This window comes from Zonotrichia albicollis, chromosome 3 (genome assembly GCF_047830755.1).
Source record: "Zonotrichia albicollis isolate bZonAlb1 chromosome 3, bZonAlb1.hap1, whole genome shotgun sequence".
Taxonomy (NCBI): Eukaryota; Metazoa; Chordata; class Aves; order Passeriformes; family Passerellidae; genus Zonotrichia; species Zonotrichia albicollis.
In genome coordinates, this window is record NC_133821.1 from 111,722,243 (window position 1) to 111,745,421 (window position 23,179).

A 23,179-nucleotide genomic window follows, 5' to 3' on the forward strand; every position below is an offset into this window, starting at 1 on the left:
TAATCCCTGCACAGCTGTCTACTGTCACCTTTGCAAGCTAACATGAAAGCACGATCAGCCATGCCATCAGCATGAAGATGCCTTCAAGTTAATAGCACAATACAGTCAACCAACAAAAAATGTAATCTGATGTGATGCATACAGCCCATAGAATGTGTGCAAAACACCTTATTTTTTTTAGTTTTATTTTTAAAGTTATTTTTATCCCCTAGACTTGTTTTTCTCAAAGATTTGGCTTATTTAGGTACTTTGTATTGTGGGATGCTGCTAATGAAAGTAATTGTTTTATTCCTAAGGGGACTGAGGCATGTTGTAAAATGGGATGTAACAATCCTTTAATACAATATAAAAAGGGTTTCCAGGTAGGTACATTCTCTGTTGCTGCCTGAAATGTTTGTGGGTTTTGGTTCTGCAAGTTATTACTGCTTCTGCCCCTCCTGCTTGTGTAACTGCAGAGAAATGAGTGTTAAAACAGGACCATTGGGCTTGTCACACTCAATTGTGTTCTTGGTGACCCCAGCTTATGAAAAATAGAAACAGCATTTAACCCTCAAATCACTAATGGGGTGGTGGGACAGAAAGAACCTCTAAGCAGTGTGGGAGGGTGGAATAGGGAGGAAATGCAGGAACTTCAAAAGGAGAGGAAATCCATGGGGATTTAGCTCCTCTTGGTCCAAAATCAAGAGGATTAAACTCTGCTCAGAGTTGAGTGCCAAGCACTACATTGTAAGAATGGATCTCTGATTCCTACAAGTCAGAGAATTACTGTTTAAGCTGCAGAAATAAGTCTGAGTATTTGGAGTGTGCTGAGAAGTGAATTTGATCTGTCTGATGCAGTTGCAAGGAAAGGCCAAGCCCAGTTCCAGGGCTCTGGGATGCAGAAGTTGATCTGTAGAGAAGATCATAGTGAATTATTAACTGTGTGGTCATCATGACCTGAAGGGTTAACTGGCCTACAGGAACAAGAAGATTTTGACCATGGGAGTTTCAGGGATCCTGTAGCACAGAAGTGGTCCCAGGGGAAGAGCAGTAAAGCAACAGGCAGAGTCTGGCATCAATGATGAGCCTTATCATAAAGCTGGGGGTCAGCCAGACATCCCTGAGGAGGGTCAAAGAGTTTGTCTAGAAGATCTTGTGGAAAGTTTGTGTGGGGAGCTCAGCCTGTGTAGGAAAACCACAAGCAGTGCAGGAAATAACCAGAGGATTTGGGTAAGAAGTACTTTCTATGGCACAGAGACATTAGAGGGTGTACAACACACTCACCTGAGCAGCCAAGAGGTGCTGTTAATTTGTTTTTCAGCTGAGAGAAACAAGTAATGATGATGATGATTTCTCACATCTCAGATCACTGTTTCCTGTTCTTGCAGTTAGAACAGCCAATGGCAGTTGTTGAACCTTCCTTTCTCAGGATGTTTGCCCCTTTTTCCACTTTTCCCACTTCTTTCACCTTTTCAGATGATAAGTTCCTTGGTTTTCTGCTTCTTGATGGTATCTCAGGATGGCTGTGGTTGCTGGACACCCCCAGCTGCCCTTCAGAGATGCTGACTGCTTTTCTCAAGGATGCTGCTGGCTCCAGGCTCACACTGCAGCAGGCATCTCCTCTTTCAGCACACGTACTCTGCTCAGTGTTTCTCTCCTTGCAACCAGGTTACCTTTAGGGCTGCTCACATCAAGAGCCCTCTGCAAATATTCTGTGTAGTTTTGAGTACCAAGCCTCAAAAGAGCTGTGCCAGGGGATGAATAAGCAGAGAGCTGGAGTAAGTTAGCTAGAGGAGAGTGGCAAAAACCTCCAGTGTTTTATCTAGACAAGAAAGCAATGAAGGAAATGAAAGGAGGGAAGGGGACAGGGATCCTCTAGAGTGATCTTCCATACTTCATTATGTTTGTCAATATAGGAGATATATATTAGGTGTCATTTTGATAAACCAGCTTATTTTGTGGGGAATAGAGTATTTTAATTGTCTGGAGTACAGTGCTGACAATATTGAAATCTCTGTTCATTGCCCCAGTTCCTGTGCCTTCACATGGCAGTCCAGTCAATTCGCTGAGACTGCTGACAAATGTATCCTTTGATATGTGTTGGAATAATTTTGTCATTTATGAACAGCTTTGCACTAGAATAGGAGTAGAGACCTTCAGTGGGTGTCATGTAGGACCCTGCACAGCAAGGAAACAGCAGTTTTGGTGGCTGACTTGACCTGGCAACCAAAGCAGAATTGAGCCCACGGTCTCAAGAGGAAAAGCTTTGTCACCTTCAGCTGCTGCTGTGTGACCCAAAACACTGAGCACCACAGGAGGTGTGCAGCATGGAGGCTTTGTGCACTGCATCAGAGAGTCTTTGCTGTCTTTGCCCTAAACTCTGGATAGGATAGGGTAAAGTCCCTGAACTTTTCTCTCCTTGTTAGGATCTCCTCAGAGATGATTTAAAGTTGCTCCCCAGTTCTTCAGGTCTCTTGCAAAGCCTGCTGAGGTCAGAGAGAGCCCTCTGGCAGACTCGGCAAGTTTGGAATCTTTCCTAAAGAGGTTCCCTGTGTGAATCAGATGCAGCTAATTTAGCTCATCAATAATGTTTCTTTCTTGGGAGCTACAGCCAGTTTCTCTACAGCTGCACTGGGAGATCAGTGCATGGGTTTAGGAAATGAGAATTACTGTCCTAGCTGTGCTGACTGGTGGGGTGATTCTATGCAAAAAAATGCGACCTCCATGTCTGCTTCCCTGCTGTGTTCAGTTTCTCTCACTTGCCCATTTTCCAGGGTGTGCCAAATCCGTGGATATTTGTGCTTCCTCTTGCTGTTGCAGTACCCTGTGGTGGGAAGCAAATGGAAAAATCGTGATCTCTTGATGATAATGATGTGCACCATAACAGGGGCACACACCTCTCTGGGGGTTGCATTGGACATACTCAGCACTTCCACCCATGCTTGTCTGAATACACCTTTCTCCCACCCTGGCCTCTTCATCCCTAAGATTTCATCTACTGACTTTGAGTTAAGCTTTTAATTGACACGCTGCCTGCCAGACTCTTGCTGTCATGCCAGAAGCCCAGCAAAACTGAGGAATGTTGTGCCAATATTCGTGTAGTCACGTTGTCTCCATGATTCAGTGCTGAGCTGGGTGGCACTGGTTACCCCACCTGCCAGTGCTCTCCCAAGACATCAGCTGTGAAGGTGCAGGAGGGGCTGCGTCATTGCTGCTGGCAGCTCCTAAGTTGTGTTTTTCTTGAAGAGGAAGAGCATCTCCAGTGCTCTTTTGCCAACTGAAAAATATTTTGAAGCTGGTAAATGTGTTCTTTTCTTCTCTGCTGTGTCAGCCAGAGCATTTCCTGATCACTGCCTGGGTGCACATCTTTAATAGTGTGTATAAAAGATAGGATCTAGCTCAAATAGGAGTTTGTGCCTTGGTGCTGGTTGGCATTAGATTATTGTAGTGGTGTTTTCTGGCCTTGAAAAAAAAATCTGTAAGTGTAGCAATTAGTTTTTCTTGAAATTTTCTGTAGTGTCTTTTGCAGTATTAACCTGAGTTACTGTTATGCGCTGTCTGGGAGGGTGTGGGGCTGCTTGTGCTAGCAGGGAAGGGGGTTCAGGTCATACATGGGCAGGAGAAGATCTCTGCACCAGCCCTGTGACATGGCAGCAGCAGGGTCCCCAAACTCAATGACAGATGCTGTCCATGCTAAATATCATGTGAACCCTTGCAGCACAGGACATGCTTTGGAATCAGAAAAGGGAGAACAGCAGAGAAGGACAGGAAGTTGGTTGTGGAAAGGGTTATGGCACTTTCTGCTCACAGTGAGGTCCTGCAGTCATTTTAATAGGCTCCTGCACAGAGGGTGACAATGAGGGACAGTTCTCCCATCCAGAAGCCCCACTGTGTGTGATGGTAACATAAAACCCCACTCTCCCATGAGCACAGCCGTGTGTCTGCTTGGTTCCCAAGGTTAGGCTCTGGCACTTCTGTTAAACAGCAGTCAGCTGGAAAGATCTCCTAACTGGTTTTATGCAAATGGGAGCAGATATGTCGTGCATGTGTGTTTGCACACTGGCACTGTCCCCTATCAAACAATAGATATTGTTTTGTCATGTAAATAGTGCCCAACTGTCACAGAGAAATGATGACCTTTGTCAGGGTTGAGCCATTTGTTGGTGAGGGGAGACTCAGACACTCAATATGAGTGATAAGCAAATTCCGTTTATTGAAGAGAGCATCAGACACTTATACAGCGAGTAATAAGCTTATGAATATTCTGTAAGGTAAGCAATCTATTGGTTAAACTATACTATCAACTCTTCCTCATTCCTTAGGGGTTACTCTCTCTTTTCTCATGTCTCTTTCACTGTTTGTTATCCTACCACAGCTAGGCCCAAGGACACTGCTATCTGTGCAGGTGCAAGACTTGGAATTAGCCATGGTTTTGTACTTTTCCATTTTCTAGCAGCTAAATTCCCAACATCTCTCCTGTTTTTATTTTTAAAAAAAGTTCTATGGGCTAAAGGTGTTATACTCTTTGCAACACAAAACTAGACAATTCTAACAACTAAACAGTATTTTCAGCTAGTAAGGTTTCTCTCTTATAAGGGATCTAAGCTAGGAAAACAAACCAAAAAGCTATCACTAATTACAAGACATGCTATACAACAAATACAAAAAAGAATTCTATGTGTTACAAAGCTCAAACAAAACTTAGGTGTGTTAATGTAACTCACAAAAATAAGCTAAAGAAAGTTTGCTTTCTATTTTTAAACAGCAGATTCTGATTGTCTTTAACTAAAGTTTTTCTAATGTTTATAACAACACTCTACACACAAGTCATAAAACAAATGCCTATCGTAAAAGCATAAATCTATCTAACATTACTTAAACTTAACAGCGCCTAGACTTAAATTTTTTTTTTTTTTACGTGTTTGCTGCAGCATTTTTATACTTAATGCACTTAATGTACTTAAACATAAAAAGTTTGTTTAAGGTATAGCTGTAAAAAAAATTCTTTTGAATTCAGTGTTTGCTTTTACCTCCACCACATTCAAACAAGGCTTAAAAAACACAAAGAGCATACTTATTACATCTTACTTATACAATCACTTTAACACATTTTTAACTTTTTTTTTTTTTAATTTTTCAACATCAACTCCGGTTTATTCATCAATCAGGCACCTTTTATAACAGTGTTAATTCACTTAATGCATATTGCAAAATCTGAGCTCACAATAGGTCAGAGATAACATACCAACTCCTCCTTATGTTTCCAATACCAAGATTTGGGTTCTCAAAATTATTTTTGCTTTCCCAAAACAGCCAAAGATAGAATATCTACTTGTTATGAGAAAGCTGCCTGAGAACTCTGATATGCAAGGTTCTCAAGGCCTTCATGTTTGTCACTTTTACTTGTAATTAAAAACAACCTGAGAACCTCTGCTGTTTACAGAAACAGGCTGTGAGAACCTGTCCCCCACAGCTGCCTTCCAAGCCATTTCTGAAAAAATCTCCAACACCCAACTGACAGGGCTTTCTGGGAGTTGAGCTTGCTTGTACTGAGTGGTTTTGACGTGTGTGTATGCAGGTGTTGAAGGAGTGGGGAGTAACAAAGCTGTGGAACTTCAATGAAGAAGGTCAAATAAATCCCCCAGATCATGTTATATGGAAAGTGGTAAGTATATAACTTGTGTGTTGCATAAAGGAGATCAGGGCTACATGGCAGAGAAGTAAGTAAGAGGGGAAGAAAAGCAATTGTTTTCATACAAGATTGGTTATGTTCAAGCAATGACTTGAAACTGCCTCTGATCATCATTGCTGGTCTCCCTGTGTCCGTGCCTTTCTCCAGGGGCATCTGCCTGGTAGGTGCAGTTCTGGAAGTTGGTTTTGGTGGCACCAAGGCATTGCCTGAGAGCTGCTAGACAGCTGAGGGTTTCCACTGAGTGCAGCCAGCAGTGGAGGCCAGGCAATGGAGATGGACTGGACAAAGCAGCTGGGGAATTGGCGGTCGCTGTCTCTGTGTCGTCGCCGAGCGGGACTGGCTGTCTGTCCGGCCACCTGCAGCGGAGCAGTGGCATCAATCAGTCTGCTCTGCTTGTGCTGGGAAGCCTGATGAGCAACTGTCATGCAGATGCTCCCTGGGAGGCTGCTAAATAGTAATTGTTGAAGTAATTACTAGCAACAAGTGGGGGGGAAAAAAAAGCAGCTCAGAAATTGTTTTCAGATGTCTCAGACAGTGGTGATACTTAGGGTGATGAATATGCAACTATCCATATAAAAACTAAATGATTGTACTTGCCACAATAAAATATGTCATGAAAACAGTAAAATCCATCCCCCCAGACTCAAAGTCTATGTAGATGTCCAGTTCAAAATGTTCCTTTGAACCCATAAAACCTAACTCCAAAAATAGTGTTGATGATGTTGTAAAGGAAAGAAGAAAAGTGTGAATCAAAAGCACATTGTTCTCAACCTGGTGGGGGGCTTTACTGTTTTCCAGATGAAGCTTCTGCTGGCTTTCACAATTACACCTTTGACTGATTTTTAACTGTCTTTTGGGGCAGGAAGGGGTGAGAGGCAGTATCCTCCCTTTAGCAAAATATATATTTTTCCTGACTTGTTTCTGCTGGATCCATGATGAAACTAAAGAAAAATCACTGAAAGGGAAGCAGTGCTGCATGTCTCAGACAAACCCTTTTAAAGTCAGCTGAAAGAAATGGCAGATATATCAGCATCCTGCAGTAAATGATAAATGAGTTCCAGGAAACCCACTCTTTCTAATGCAATAATCCACTCTGCTGAATAATGCTGTTATTCTAAAGTGAATACAATCTTAGTGTTTACGTCATATTTTATGTATGACAAACTGCTTTGCAAAGAGGCTGGATAAGAAAAAGAGCATTTTATGGATTTTATACTGTTATGTACTAATAAAAAAAAGAAACCCATTTTACTGTGAGAGTCAAGCAAAGAAAAGCAGTATTTAGATGCAGGGAATTTTCTTAGAAAGACTATTATTATGAATTAGTAGCTTTTATCTACTCTCCCATAAAAAAATTGTCTAGTTCCATATTTTAATGTTGGAGTGTTCCAAAATAATCTAGACTAATTTTATTCCATTGTATATGTTGAATAAAGTAAAGCTACAAGATGTTGAGATTTTTTCTTGTACTAGATGCTCCCCAGGGCAGTGGTCACAGCCCCAAGCTTGCCAGAGTTCAAGAAGCATTTGGGCAATGCTCTCAGGCACATGGTGGGATTTCTGGAGCCATCTTGTGCGGAGTCAGGAGTTGGACTCAGTGATCGTTGTGGATCCCTTCCAACTCAGGAAGTTCTGTTATTTTATGATTCTGTGATTCTGTTCAGCATAATTTCTGGTGGTAAACTGAAAAAGAGAATTTGGGATCCCTTGCAGAAAACTGGGGGTCCCTTCTTCTTTTTTTCCCCCTATCATCTTGTACCTCCGCACATATGGAAACTTTGTCTTAGCTATGTAAGCATTCTTTTATTCAAATACTAATTTAACTTAGTGATTGCAGAGAATGATCTGTGCTCTGGCATTTCATCTTTTCCATTTAGCACAGAGAACTTCTTAAAATTGATTAGCTCACAGCTCCTAAATCTTTCATAGTTTTGGCTTTTTTCTCTTCCCTCAGTGAAAAAGCTGCTGGTTTTAACCCTTTGCATGTACTGAGGGGAATCTGTTGCCTAGCCTTTCAGTATTTGTGATGTTTGATGTTTCCTAGACCGTCCTTTGGCTTTTGAAAATCATCATTCCTGTGCTTTTTTTGTCACTGACGTGCAGGCGCTAGGGCCACTGAAGCAGCCTGGCAGCAGTTTGAAGGGGAGGGAGCTGGGGAGGGGAAAGGTGCAGAGAGTGTTTTTGCCAGCTCTGCCAGTTGCATGGGAGAGAGGACAGAGCTGGGAGCTGTACAGCCCTGCCACCGAGCAGCCAGCTGCCCACCCACCCACAGGCTGCTGTGCCACCCCAGACATACAGACAGACAGACATGTCCTGAGTGTCCGTGGGCAATGTGGCTCAGTGAGCTGAGAGCATAATCCGTGGGGATGCAGCCGGACCTCAGCGCCGGGGGACGGTGCCTCGCAGCTGCCGATCGGGAGCACTGATCCACAGTCAGCCTGTCCTTTTCCACACTCCACTGATGGGGTGAGCTCCTTATCCTCGGCAGGGATTGACCCACAGCAAAGCACCTCAACCTGTGGGCATCACATCTGGCCAGTTTCCTTGGAGAGGCTCGGGAAGTAGGTGTTGCTTTCCCAGCCCGCTCCAGGTAAGTAATCTGATCTTAAACAAAGAAGCACAGAGATGGCTGTTTTTCATTTAAAAATATGCTAAAGCAAAATGATTTTTTTTCTTGTTATTTTGAAGGCATAAGGTTTGAATATTCTCATGCTCTGTGCCTCCCTTGAGCTTCTGGATCTTGGGAGTGATAATGAGGGATTTAATTCTGGGCAGCAGGTGCTGGCAGCAGGGATGCGATGCAGCGCCCGTAATCGTGTTGTCGGGTTCATTTTGCACCATCTGGGTGTGAAAGGAGCAGTCAAGCTTTTAATTGCAGTCCTTGGGCATCTGGTACCTTCCTCCTGCTGCTGGGGGTGCAGACATGGTCAAGGAAAGACACTCTGTGTGTCTGAGGCACGCAGAGAGTTAAAGCTGGGGGCAGCGACGCCACTGCCAGTGTAGCCACTGTGCTGGGGATGGGTCCCTGGGGAGGGGAATGGGAAGGCTGTTCCCACTTCCACTGTTCACCCATCACCTTTTTTACCAGCTCAGGAGAAAAGGAAAGTTGGTCTTTCAGTTGTCTGGGCTTCCTGTTCTAAATGGACTTGCTTTTCTGAGTTGCAGATAATCCCAGTTGAGGAGATGTAAAGCAGATGTGGTCACAGGGAATGTGACCTGTTGTTTGAGCAGGAGCCAGGCTCGTGCTGTGACTGCCCTCTGGGAACAGGACCAACACCTGCTGGAGACCTGGGCAATGTGGGAGATACCCCTAAAAGACCAACTACTGAATCAGCTCCTTGCTGTGTTTTTATGTATGATCCAAGTGGTGGAAAAGACAAGAAGGCAAAATCCATGATAGCAGTGACAGGGTCACAGTCCATCACTCCAGTGTGGCAGGGCATGGCAGGAGGAGGCTCATGATCTCAGTGTGCTGCAGGGATGGCAAAACTGTGGGAGAGAGGGAGAACTATTCAACTAGGGAGTATCATTTCCATAATTTACCTTGCATAGGTTATCCAGACTTTTCCAGCCCTACATTGTTGAGGTATTAGAGTCTTTCTAGCAGTGTGGCTAAGATGTGATGAGCATCTGTGGTTTCTGCAGACTTGCTCAGAAATATCAGTGTATCAGAAAAATGTCTCCATTGAGACTGAGATTTTTGTAGCGAATATGCAAATCTGTTAGTGACAATGATATCACTGCATTGTTTTGCTTTTGTTGTTGGTGTTTTTTTTTAATTTAAGAGGTAAGAAAACCAAGCAGGTTCTGACCAGAGATGTGTTAAGATGTCAGTGTACATGCCTCCAGCCAAAGTGTTGGCAGGCATCTTAGGGATAAGGCTGGGGACAAGCAAGTGATGGCACAGTTCACCTGGAAACTATCACTGCCCAGGCAGGGGCTGGCACAGACACGCCCCATCCTCTGCCTGAGGAGCTCCCTGTTGAGAGGTGTGCCCTGCACTGTGTTCTGGTCACGGAGGGGAGCTGTGGGTTGTGCTCCTGGGTTATGGAAGCTCCATTTGGGATGTGATGGGAGACTCAGGGATGTTGGGAGCAGGGGGCTGGGAGCATGGGTGGGAGGTGGGAGGTATGGAGGGAGGGTGGGTGTTCCACTTGCTTTGGAAGCAGAGTCACTGGAAATCAAATACTTGAGGAGGTAAGATTGAAACTGGTGTTGTTTGTTACCGTTCAGATTACTAAGTGTAGGCCATCTGTGTCACTTTTAAAATGGTTTGTACTATAATGTGTACAGCACTCTGCCAGAGGAGCAGGGTATGATGTGCTAGTGAAGGACAGGAGGGTTTTTTCTTCCATCTTCTCTGTTTTCCATTTTACCAGGGTACAAACTGTGTCCATTACACTGAGGGTGTAGGTGAAACAGTCCAGTGGCACAGGGTACAGCACCACCCCTCTGTTGTCCTATGTTATGCTGACTTTGAGGCCCAGAAACTCTTTGTCTGGTTTCTCTAAATAAATGTATAGCTATTTCCACCTTGCTCCAAACATGTTTGCATTTAGAAAGGAAGAGAAAGGTGAGGAAAAGCTAACTTGAATCTTTTAAACGGAAATGGCCTTGCCTAATGCTTATACTTCAAAATCAAGAATCAGCTACCTGGAGCTTTTACTGGCTTTGGCATAACTTTCTATTGACCTCAGAGAAAGCAGTAACTTTTCTGTGCTTTCTAGGGCCTTTTTCTAATATGCATGTCATATTCTCCTGCATATTCCTCACCTCGAAGGGTGTTATAAGAATTAAAGCTCATAAAGCATTCTAAGATTTGCTAATATAAATCACCTTAGGAGTGCAAATTGAATTATGTTGCCTTCTACTACTACAAATTAACCTACACTTTTAGTTATAGCTGTTCTGAGATGGATTTAAAGGATAACATAAGGGTGAAATACATTGTATTCCAGTATTGATCTCCAGGATCATCCAGGACCCTGTACCCATTACTCTTTGACTATGCAGAGTGTTTTGTACTGGTGGCTGTTAAGGGGCAGTGCAGTGATATTTCAAGAGGGGAGGGCAGATAATTTGTAAATACACTGGATATCTTGAAGATGTTTTTCCTGTGCTGAAACAATTACATGCTAAAGTGAGAAAAGCACAAATAAAGCTGAAATCTTCCCAAACTGGGCAGATTCTGGATCCCACAGCTCAAAGTGACCAATGGAGACATTTTCTGTAATTATATCAGAAAACTCTTTTCAACACTGATGGCTCATTGGATGGGTCAGTGAAGCTTGGGGAGACAAACATACTCACAGTTTGTATGATGAGTGCTAAATCTGAATTGTTTCTGGAATCAGTGGGGAATGATGTCAGCTTGATGGGGAGAAGATAATTTCTCAGTGACAGCAAAGATGAGTGTTTCCCAATAGCAGGCTGTGATCTTTCCCAGAGGTGTCCTTGGGATGGTTCAGGGGAGGCTGTGAAGCATTTTATACTCGTTAGGGAAAGTCAGCTGCCTTTAATTGCTGACTGCACTCAATCCTTCCAGGGCAGAGGTTTGTATATCTATATCAGCAGCCAGTAACTATAACCTGTTCTTGTTCCTTTGGCCAACAGGAGTTAACCCACCCTTGGCTAATTAAAGACCAGGAAACCTGGTGGGGGGAGAGAGGATGAAAAGGGACCACACAAATAGAAGTTAGGCTGAAAGAGAGTTAAGCTCTCAGAAAGTTTAAGGATTTTTGTCCCAACCAAGGGGAATGAGAGCACATTGAAAATGTGCCTCTGTCTGCATCCCTCCACCTTGCAACAGAAGTGCAATGTCTTCAGGAGGTTCTGAGGAGTTTTTGTGCTCCCCTCCCAAGCCAATGCCAAGATGAACGCTCAGGGAGGAGCTGCTGTAGTGCTCTGTTTCTGAAAGCTGCCTGACAGCAGTGTTGTTTTCTGATCCATAGGTCCAATGGATGGCATAGCGATAGCATCGCTGTCCAGGGAGCTGGAATCCTTCCTCGCCTGCCTGCATGCTGCTTGAACTGATCCCAAGCCTTTGTTTTTGGACTGAAGAAACGTGAAAACCTTTCTCTCCTAATTCATGAGCCAGCAGGATGTGGTCGCCGTGCTTTCAGAACGCCTGCTTGTAGCCGCCTACAAAGGCCAAGTGGAGAATGTGGTGCAGCTTATCAACAGGGGTGCCAAGGTAGCAGTTACCAAGGTAACCAGAGAAAAACGCTTTGCAAAACCCTGGGAACTAATGTAACTCTTCTAGACCATTGTCTGTGAAAATGCCCTCCTAGCTTTACCAATCTGAATGTGACTGAAGTTAGCATTCAGATTTCCTTCAAGTTTGCACTTATAGCTCACACAGATTTGCAATATAGTGCACATCTTGTGTTTGTGCCCTTTGCAGTGGGTGCAGCTGTGATCAACACTGAGTCCTTGCAAACACAGTGACACAGACAGAGGGGAGCAACATTTTTCAAAGTGTGCATTGACTTTTGAACAGTATGTGACCTGATGAATGGAGCGATTCATCACTGTCAAGGGAAGGCTGGTCAGGGCACCCGTCTCCCTGGGTGAGGGGATGGGGAAAAGCCACCTCTTGTGGCAGGGTAAAGGGATGTAGAAAGTGTTTCTTGCTGCTGAAGTCTCTTGGTGCAGCAGACTCACTTACACTCAGCCTCTTCAATGGTTTGTTTTGTGTAGTCCCTTAGTCAGTTCCAAACTTGGGGTTTGCAAATTGTGTTCCCTGTACCTTTGACAAAAATCAAAGTCAAAGGATTTCTGCTTAGATATAAGTGAATTCAAACTGATATTCACCTGTTCCTAATTCTCAACATGTTATATATAATACTCTTAGAAAAGATGAGATGTAATTGCCTGTTGCAGAGAAGGTTTGATCAGCAAAAAACCTTAAAATAGCTAGGTAAGTAAAATCTTTTGACCTGTAACATAAAATTTGGGGCATACTGTTTTGATGAATTGTTGTTTGCCATCCTACCTACTTATATTTGTGTTTCCATATTGGTTTTGAACATTACATATGTATGGAAGCTACTATTTACAGATAGAAAGCACATTTGATAAAAAGAGGAAAAGACAGAATGCTTATCTCTCAGTGACAGTTGTTTTCAGTCCCCTCACAGTGTTTGAGTTGTAGATAATGCTTATTTTGAAAGTTGGAGTGATCCAAGGACAACCTGTGCTTTTAAGTTTTGTTTGCCAAAATAAAACTTGCCAGTGGATATAAAGCCCAGATGTTTTAAGCATGAATACTCCCATGTAGGCAGCTGTTTGCTTCTGTTCTCCAAGCAGCTCTGTAGCTGAAAAACTATTAAAGGTAGTCAGCAATAGACTGGGAAATACTGACTTACACATACCTGAATGGTAGCTCAGGGTTTTGTGGCTGTGTTTTCTTTTGTTTGTTTGTTTTGGGTTTTTTTTTAAGATGATGAGCTTTGAGGCTGCTCAGGGACCTCTGCTAATTAGAATAAGAAACAAATAGTGTAGATTTGACTTTGAAACACAAAATCAGGTTAATTTGATATAATGCAGATTTCCTAGATTTGACAAGGTTTTCTTTCCTATATGACATAGGTGGCTCCCTTGCTTTGTTGTTCTGCCCTGTGTGGAAAATTAAAACAAAGCTTATTTAGCAGCAAAATTGTGGCCAGGTGCAAAGTTCTGGTGTTTCTGTGGAGACATGTGCTTGCCAACCATGCTGGAGAGCTGTGAGCTCTGATGCTGTGCCTGTAGCTCACCAGCTACTGCAGCACTGCTGCAATTCTTTCCTAGAAGTTGTGGGTCATCCCCGTGGAGCCAGAGAGGGAAGATGACAAAAGCTGTCCCTGTTGTCCTTGTGATGCATCCCAGCACACCAACAGACAGGACAGGTGAGCTGCTTGGGTGGCCTGGTGAGAAGCCCTGCTCAGAAGAGATGAAGGCAGATCTGCAGGAGTGTGGAGGGGTGCACACAGAGCAGCAGCCAGGGCTGTGTCAATGGGGCCTTTTGGAGGCTCACAGACTCTGACTGCTCCCACACCATCAGCCACAGAGAGCTGAGCTCAGTGCCAACCAAGAGGCCTGAGACCAACCTGGTGCCCTCACCAGAGCCCATCCATCCAGGCTCTGATGTCCTGTCCAGATGTGCACAGCTGGAGTTTGCATCTGGCTCCCACCCAGCCTGCCAGGTGCACAGGGAGAGCATGTGCAGATTTGCCTATGAAACATTCCCTGGAATAGCTTGGTTTGCTAATCTGATGACACACACAAAGGCTGGAAGGAGAAAGATCTGTTTAAAGTTAAGGTTGTCACAAGAGTGAGGATGTATAAATTAGACTCAAATATATTGAAACTGGAAATCTGGAGGGGCTTTTTAGCAACAGGTTCTTGTGCAGTTTTCTTACAAGCAGAACAATTAGTAGAATTGTTAGAATAGCAGAACAAGCACAAAATAAGAACAACTTTCAGGATAGAGGTTCTTAATTCTAGAATGGAAATTAGATGGCAGAATTTTTGCAGTGCAGATAAATTGAAACCCAGAACCCAGAACCCTCTTCTCCCCCAAGATAAAACTCATTGCACAATGAAGCATAAAAATAAGTTTATCCATGTGCCTGCCTTAGATCTGGTTTACCTGTATGTCTTCTGCTTTCATTAGTAGTTTACAGTTTGTTCTGCCTAATTACAAATTACAGGGGTTTGCTTCCAAAAAAGAAAAAAAATGGATTTGGTCATTGTCAGCCAAACTTCCTGCTGAATTCTCTGGGTTTTATTGGAGGAAGATACATGGAGACAAAGCTTTTTGGAGGGAAAAAGTTCCCCCATCACAGCAGGCTTTAAATGTATTTCTGATCCACATCTGTAAGCACAGACCAATTGTTGTGAATCACACCACAGAGGCACAGATTAAAGTGTTCAGGATCTAGAGATAAATTCCAGAGTTCTTTATTCAAAAAGAATTAATCAAGCATATCTTAAGAAAATTGAAGGATATTTTCTGTAACAAACCATGTAGTAGTAAATCCCTTATAGCTGACTTGTCCAGTTCTGGTTTTGTTCTGTATGTAAGGTCATATGATGTGGTTAATTGTTGCTTCAGTAAGCAACAATTCATCTGCAAAATAGTTTTTCATTTTTGTCACTTCTGGGTAGATGATTTCAGAAGAAAAGAGGAAGAATAGGAGAGAAACAAAATCCAGTGGAGAATGCACACACACATGTCCAGGTGCTGACTTCAGCATTATGGTGAGGATGCACTTATTTCATTTTTACAGCATTACCAGCAAGCATCTCTGCAGGTGGAATCAGTATGGAAATGTGCACCTCCTCTGACTCCAGTGAGGGAGACTCAGGCTCATTCCAGATTTGGGGCCTTTTAAAATATGCAAAGACATAGGTGACGGCAGTCTGCCATCAGGCAGCCCACAGTGGGAGGGGGCTGGTGGCACTGCGTGGCACAGGCACTGGGCACTCGTGGTGCTGCTGGACCTCTGCCTCCAGCCATGCGGGGCTGAGGCCCAGGGCAGGTGCTCAGCAGAGGCCTTGTGGCTCTGCCTTTCCCAAAGGGCACCTGCTTGCCCAGGGTGCTCTGTCGCTGCTCTGCCTGATGTGACAGAGATAGTTTCCATTTTTACACCTTTTTGTCTTCAAAGGTGTGAAGAAGAAAGCAAGAAAGTTGGTCCCTTCTTTCAGCCTTTTTTTAGAGCTCTCTTTTAGTGAAATTACTGACAGCTGCATCTTTGGCACAACAGCCCTGGGACTTCAGCTGAGCTGATGTGCCTTGTTGTCCTCCCAGGATGCTGTTGTCCTTTTTCTGAGGGTATTGGGTTGGCATGGCCAGGTTTTGGTAGCAGGAAGGGCTACGGGTGTGGTTTCTCTGAGAAGCTGCCAAAAGCTTCCCCAGGTCTGGTAGAGCCCCTGGCAGGTGGCTCCAGGATGGATGTGCTGCTGGTCAAGGCCTGGCCAGTCAGCAATTGTGGTAACTCCTCTGGGATAACTTATTTAAGAAGGAAGAAAAAAATGTTACAGAGAAGATGTAATCATAGCCAGGGAGCAGCAGTGAGAACATGTGAGAGGAACAATGCAGACTCCAAGGTCAGTGGTGGAGGGGGAGGAGGATGCTTCAGATGGTGGAGCTGAGTTTCCCTGCAGCCCGTGGAGGCAGACCCATCCCAGAGTAGGTGGATGCCTGAAAGATTCCAGTGAATTCCATGAGAAACTTATGCTGGAGCAGGCTCCTGCATTGATCATAGCTATAAAATTGAATTCTGCAGAGAGCGGATGATTATTCAGAAAAAAAAAATGGAAAAGGTAGTGCTTCTGTTTTGATTCAGTAATTGTTTGATTTAACTTCTGAAATTGTCATGTTATGAACACAACATATGGCAACACTTCTGTAATGCTGGGCTACTTTAAGTCAGCTTCAGAGCATGTTGAGTTCTTTAAAGCATTCTCTCTTTTTCTTCTTTTTTAAGCTAAGACAGAAGCAAAAAAATAAATGTTTTGGTGCTTTCACATTTTTGCACTCCTTCAGTTTGAAAAGCTATTTGTGTCTGTTTTAAACAATAAATAAAGATAAATTAAAAGGAACTAACAAACACTTAGGAACTTGCTGAATGCCTGTTGAAGTCAATGAGAAGCTTTCTGCTGCCTTGAGTGAGCAGGTTATTCATGGAGAACAGTCCAACAAATTATCAGTGTGAACAATGCGACAGGACTTGGATTTTGCTTTCAGGCTTTTCCAATAAAATGTGGACAGGCATGTTTTTCATGAGTGCAGAATGGATGAATAAATAACAGTCCTTGTGCACCACAAGAGTAGGGTGAGATGGAGAACTGGATGTACCTCCAGAAAAGCACCTACACATAGCTAAACACAAGGAAGGATCATGGAGCTTACAGTGCGAAGGCCCCCTGTATGGGTTTGCTTGTGGAGTGCATGCACATTGGCAGCAATGCTGGGAGGATTCTGCCTTTAAGTGCTGTGTATTGACAGCTGCCTGTCTATATCTGGAAGCTGGAGAGCAGATTTAATGCAAACAGAACCCTACCCTTGCATTTTATGCTGAATTTCCCGTGGCTGTTTGCAGTGCTTGGCTGTGACCCATGCACCCCACAGCTACAGCAGCGTGTCACAGTGCCCGGGAGCTGCAGCCTCAGCCCCAGTGGGTCCCATTTATTTTGTCAATAAGTCCGTGACACAGGGCCATTTGTATGATTTGTTGCCTGATGGAGCAATTGTTTACATTTGAATAGAAGTCCAAATTGCTGCTTTTTTTTAACATATGAATGACTGGTTTATTGGTTCATTAATCCCAAGTTGCAGCAGTGTCTCATTTGTATTTGTAATAACCCCCAAAACATTACAGTTTATATTTGGCACAGCTCACAAGCTTCTAAGTCAGTAATCTGCATGTAGAAAGTCCCTGGGTTTGGTGTTGAGTCCTTGAAGTGAGCATCTAGGAGACACTCTCGTTTGTATGTTTGCTTTCCCTTATATATATTCAGATAAACTCCCTCTTTGCTGCTGCCTTCAGTGCAAAATGTCTTTATGGAGGAGACACACCAAGGGAGTTTTGTCTGTCTGCCTTCATCTCTCTGCCCCCTATGTATTTTGGGTAGGATAAATTGCTGTGAGAGAAAAACTTGGTGGGCTGGTGGTTTGACTTAAAGATGTGAAGGCAAGAGCAGCCCTGACTTGCTGCTGTGGCATGGACTTGTTCAGTGTTTGTCTCCAAGGATTGCTCTGCTCCGAATTTGTCATCACAGCACAAATGGCACCCAAATTGCCTTGTATCTTCCTCACATTTTGTTCTGGATTGGTGTGTGCATGTGTATGTACATCCATACCTGTGTCTGTGTGTATTTGTGGGGGGGATTTGATGTTTTTCCAAGTGTTTGCATTGCCCACACTGGAACAGTGTTCAGCTGTACCACCCATCTCTGCTCTCAGTTTGGTGTTGCTGGGAAGAATATCTGGCACAGCTGGTTCTTGCAGGGTTGTGATTAATCTTGAGATGATCAGTGCTCTTCCAAAAGCCTGAGCCTCTAATCAGTGTATTATGCTGGAATTGATCTTCCTTCCCAGTCTCCTTTCCTGGTTAGTGTCACAGTTTTTGTTCACAGTGTGCCTGTAAAGCAGCAAGAACTCAAGGACTGCATGTGTGCAGAAACTATGGTTACTGAAGGCCTTTCTATAAGGTTTTCCAGTAGGTGAGATGCCTCTCAACTTATAGATAGATTCTAGATAGAGAATCTAAATAAAAATGGATTTAAAATGATCCTGTAGTCTTCCAGCTCAACCATGCCAGCAGGCATCGTTCATGTGGCAATTGCCCAGGAAGGTGTGTTGGTGAGGAAAATATGTCCCTTGTATTCAAATAAACTCCTATTCTGCTTTCATAGCTTGTTTTTAACACAGTACTTTTAACTGCATGTCAGCATTTTTGTGGTGGTTAGAGCTGGTTATCTTATCAGAACGTTGCCCTGCTGGAATATGCATTCATGTTGTTAATGGTTTCCTTTTAAAGCACATGAGCTGGCTTCAAGGTGGGTTTGTTTGGGATTTTTCCTTCTCCATGCACAGATTGCTATAAATTGTTTTCATGGTGTATTAATAACCTTCCAGGAAGTGAGATAGATGCCTGGATTAGGTGATTTACTTATTGTCATTAAGGAATGTAGAAAGTCAGTTCCCGTAAATCTGAATGTGCTGATTCACAGCACATATTCATAATCCAAACATACTATTCATCGTTGGGAATGATTTGTCAATTTGGTATTTTACAAACATTTTATTTTATTCCTTTTTACCCCCTTTCTTTATAACTTTTTATCCCTCTATTGCCTGGGCATTTTATGCCTCCTGCTGTTGAGTTAGCTGGAACAACAACATACCCCTGGCTCTCCTCCAGGGTGATGGAGAAGGAAGTGTGGTCAGTGCAGCTCAGTGCCCTTCAGTAAAGGGACAGGATTTTGGGGACCTGTGGCCAGATAGAGCCAGAGGCACCCAGGCTGGATGGTGCCCAGGGGCAGTGGTGACAACAAAAACGAGCCCTTCCTGCACCTTTAGCAGGGCTAGAATGGAAGTCTGTCACGGGAATGAACTGCTGCTGCCAGCAGGGGACAAAATTCAGCTTTTGAGAGATCCATGTGCCATAGTGTGAGTGAGGATTTTGTCCTCAGATCTGCCCCTTTAAGTCAGTAAGATAGGACAATTGATCAACACTTAGTGTTTCTGAAGCACAGCACAACTAATCAGGAATGGCACAAACCATTGTGTTGATTCCAACAATGTTTTTCTCTGAAAAGGCCAAGTTAACAAGGCTTTACCAGGCATGTGGGTATGGGGTTTGCTGTATGAATAATCTCTTCTTGAGCTTGGTTTATGACATACTTGAAGTAGTTTTCTTTGTGAAGAAGTTGCTTAAAACCTTGGAGAGCCAATGGATGCTTTCTGTGTACTTCAAGCCAATAGTCAGACAGCTCTTGAAGTGTTTGCCCCTTCTGTGGTTGATGTGTCAGGGCTGTTTATGCTCCTTTGTAGGATAAATCATTGGGTGGAAAAATAGACAACAGCACCAGTAGTGAAGATTTATAATAAATACAGGTGAAGAATCATGTGACTTTTAATGTGACCCTCACAAAATGCCTAGTGGAGAAACCAGCATTCTTTGGGAAGATACTTTGTGAATTTAGCAATTGCTGGAATCCTGTTTCCTTTACGGCCATTAAATAGTCTGCAGTGAACAGTTTTAGTGTTGGTGTTTCACTGATCTTCAGGTGTTTCACTCACTTTGAGATTTTACTGAGAGAGAGATAAAAATAAGTATTGTCTCAAAAAAAAACTGGCAGATCTTTTGTGAATTGAAGGTGATTGTCATACACACAAAGTCACTTGGAGTGACTACCTGCCTTCCATTCCTTTTCAGGGGTGCATCTGTCATGTGCAACTGCCAGTGCATCTGTCAGTAATTCTTATCTCGGTTGCAAAGACAGTGCCCTTTACAATACAAGAATTAGCCAGTTATTGCAACTTGGCTGTACAGAGGGAAGGTGAAAGCAGTTCCATGCTCCAGAGGGACAGAAAGGAAAGGGTCATGAATTCTGCTTAGGCATAGATACAGAGCTGGGTCTGAATTTGTAAGGAAGGACCCTTGTGTGAATATAATATCCCTTTTGTAGAGTGTCAACATTTCAGTGTAAATTGAAATGTTGCAGAAGGTGGAGGAGAAGTTTTCAGCTTTCACAAAACCAAGGTAAAGCCTTTGTCATACTAATACATGTCAGTTGCTACAACTGCAGGTTTCAGACAGTGAGGTACAAAGAGAAGAATGATGAAAAGGAGATAAAACTGTTCTAAACTACCATGCCAAAAGATTAATCTTAAGGTATTATTATTTTCTTCTCATTCATAGCATGGCCGGACCCCCCTGCATCTTGCTGCCTACAAGGGTCATCTCCACGTTGTCCAGGTTTTGTTGAAGGCAGGTTGTGATCTGGATATTCAGGATGATGTAAGTATACACAACCTTCTAACCTTGGGGTGGAGGGGAAAAGGTGATTTACAAATAACAGTAGACACTCACTTCTTTGAAGTGGGATTAAATGGAAACAAAATCTGTCTCTATTTTCCAATTCGGAGACGTAACCTCTATTAGAGATGCAAAAGAGCGTGGGAAACAATGTAAAATGTGGTGGTTTTCAGTGAATAGCTCAGTGCTCCTGTTCAAGCTGCCGAGCTTTATAAGAGCTCTGCTTGTGCCAGGCTGTGTGAGAGTCATCATCTGCTGCTTCTGGTAAAAATGCTCTAGGAGTTCATTGTGGGAACCCACTGGAGGACATCAGGTAGGGGACACAACCAGTTTTTGGGTTTGCCTGGAGTGGGAGGTGCTTTTTGAGTGGACACATCCCTCAGCATCCAGAGCAGCTGCCCAGAGCACAGTGCTGTGCCATGGGGAGACCATCCTGCTCATGGCACCGTGCTCCATGTGGGAGTGCTCACATCTCTGAGGTGGTGTGTGCTGAGGCATCAGCACAACAGCCAGCTTTGAATTTAGCACATGGTAGTTTGTGTTCATTTGGTAAAACACGTAAGTTGCTGGAATTTCTTGGGTTTCTGTAAGCGTAGTTCTAATCTAGGACTGGGCTTTAAGGCACTTTGGAGTGACATGTAACATGGTTTTAGTTCCCTCACTGCTGAAAAAAGGTATATGCTGAAATGTGCAGTAGCAGTTGAATAACCATGATTTCTTAAAATTAATTGCTGACTTCTGATGGCATGCTGGAAGAAGTTGGTGGTAGGGTTGCTTTTTTCTCCCTGTAATACATAAGGTGGAGAGCCTTCAAAGGCCATAGAGGTCCAAAGGTGTTAGTAGAGCCACCTGTATGACTGGTAGAAGGACACAGGAAATGTCTAGGTGCCTTTTAAAAATGCCTTTGGGCATTTGTTTGCATCTAGAGAGTTAAAAGTCTGTAGCATCTGGAAAACTGGTTTCTTTTTCTGCTGCTGAGTAGCAGATTGCCTGGGAGATGTGAGCAGTCTGCCTGACGAACTTGGGACTGGGGTACTGATGTGGCCAGCTTTCTGCAGGGAAACTTGTTTTTCTAGGAAGAAAATTTGCTCCCTGTGTTCTTTATTCTTTCCCTGTGCCCATCTGTGAAATGGAGCAGATTTGCAAGTGCAATGGGACAATCAGTTTATTCAGATGTATCCTGGGTATGCTTTTTCACTTCTCCCAGCAGAAAGGGTTCATTAGGTATTTAAGACAAAATTGCAGACACTTTAAAAATACAGCCAGTTTTCCTGAGAAAAGAAAACTGTTGCTTTAAGAAAGCAAGAGCTTCCACTGATTTGCTCAAATTGAGTGTCTGTGGAAACTGTTTTTTGAATAAGTCTGGTTCATTTGTTTTAATCATCTAGGAATAAAGTCTGTGCTGTTTATATGTAAATGTGATAGCCATGTTAGAAAAACAGTAAATCAGTGTTTAGCATAATTTCAGTTCAGTGAAGAGTCCTGCACTTGTAGAATTACTCAGCTCATAGAAGACTTACTGTCTTATGAGCTTAGGGGCTTTGTTCCCAATTGGATACTACTTCTACATGTGGTGATAAATATGGGCAGAGTAGATGCATATTGGATTCATAGATACTATTTCTTTAAAATATATTTTGATGTGTACCTCTGTATTCAGGTGTAGTAGTAATTTGGTTGGGATTGAGGAGAGCCTCAGGAGTTTCTGAATTTCAAAGGATGTGTTTGGCTTTGTCTTGTCAAAGGAGGAAGTCTAAAACTCCAAATGAAGATTTTTGCTTGCAATAGGTATTAACTAAAATATTTCTGCTTTCCTTTTAAATAGGTCTTCAAAGAAGGTTCTCTGCTTATGGCTTCTCCTTGTATAACTAATTTTTACAATTTATGCCCCACAGAATGTTTGTAGTGTCTTTTAGTTGCAATCTCTTGATTATGCCTTCAGTCACTTTTACTGTCTGCTTATGTGGCAGTGAAGGCATCTTAGTCTCAAGTTTTGATTAACATCTGTATGTTTCCTTGCTGTTTTCCAGGAATGTGGATTTAGGTTCAGATATGAAAACACCTGTAAGAGTGGGGAGTATTGTATTCAATTGAAATGCGGATTATTTTTTTAATTTTGGTCTATGGCATTGTTGTGATAGCACAAAAAAATCCAAAATTATCACCTAAATTTTATTTTTCAAAGTAACAAGAGAAACACAAATGCTTCATTTTTGAGTTTTGATCAAATTCAAGAACAAGTTTTAATTTGCCAGATGATAAGCAGAAACTTAAAAACTGCTAATTGTTTCAGAGAGATTAAAATGCTCCCTTTCATGTTCTACAGATATATTCCCTAAACACAGTAAGAGCCTTAAGAATTAGTTGAAGAATGACCTCCAGTGGCCTGGAGTGGGATTATTATGAATTTCAGCCGGTGGAGTCCAGCTCTGTAGAATATGCCACTCCAGGAGCTGACTCCTTCCTTCTCCCTGCCAATACTGCCAGCTCCTACTGGGATCCCAGTGCCATCTCTGAGTGGTCAATGAGTGTCCACACAGCACACGCCTCAGGAATAGTACAGGAGAAAATTGTCCCGGTGAAGGAAATCAAGGATGAAAAAAATAAGAGAAACCAGAAGAGAAGGGCTAGGAAGGAACCTAGAAGATCAGAAAGAGAGAAGGAGGTTAGAGCTCTTGTGCATCCCCCCTGCGCTGCGCCTGCCCGGTCGCGGTGCATGCTGCAAGCCCCGGTGCAGGCCGAGCTCCCTCTGTGCTGCATGGCTGCATGGCTGCTTGGTGCTCTGTGCTCTGCATCCTCTCCTGCCCTGCCTGCACCCCTGAGAATAGCTGGGAAAGCAAGATCAGTTAAAACAAAGGGCAAAGGTCCCGAAACTTCCCTTCTGGAAGCTCCAGTTTAAGAAGCAGAAAATTAGTTTCAAATGGAACAATAGCCCAGGGTTCATAATAATTTCTAGCTGAATGGAAATGTGCAAAGTGGC

At 43.2% G+C, this 23,179-nt stretch overlaps 1 protein-coding gene across 13 annotated transcripts in view; it reads left to right on the top strand.

The window, feature by feature from the left end:
* The window catches only part of ANKRD6 (ankyrin repeat domain 6), an 89,151-nt gene that overhangs the window by 41,884 nt on the left and 24,088 nt on the right, over positions 1-23,179 (top strand). For 7 of the 13 annotated variants that reach the window (XM_074538508.1, XM_014264945.3, XM_026791578.2 and 4 more), the window contains exons 1-2: positions 20,083-20,181; positions 22,526-22,864. In XM_074538508.1, coding sequence (XP_074394609.1) covers positions 22,571-22,864 — 294 coding nt within the window. In that variant the 5' untranslated portion in view covers positions 20,083-20,181; positions 22,526-22,570. Of the gene's footprint in view, positions 1-5,557; positions 5,645-7,816; positions 8,262-11,622; positions 11,880-20,082; positions 20,182-22,525; positions 22,865-23,179 lie in introns of those variants that run through there. The other 6 variants (XM_074538510.1, XM_074538516.1, XM_074538513.1 and 3 more) reach the window with 3 other exon arrangements.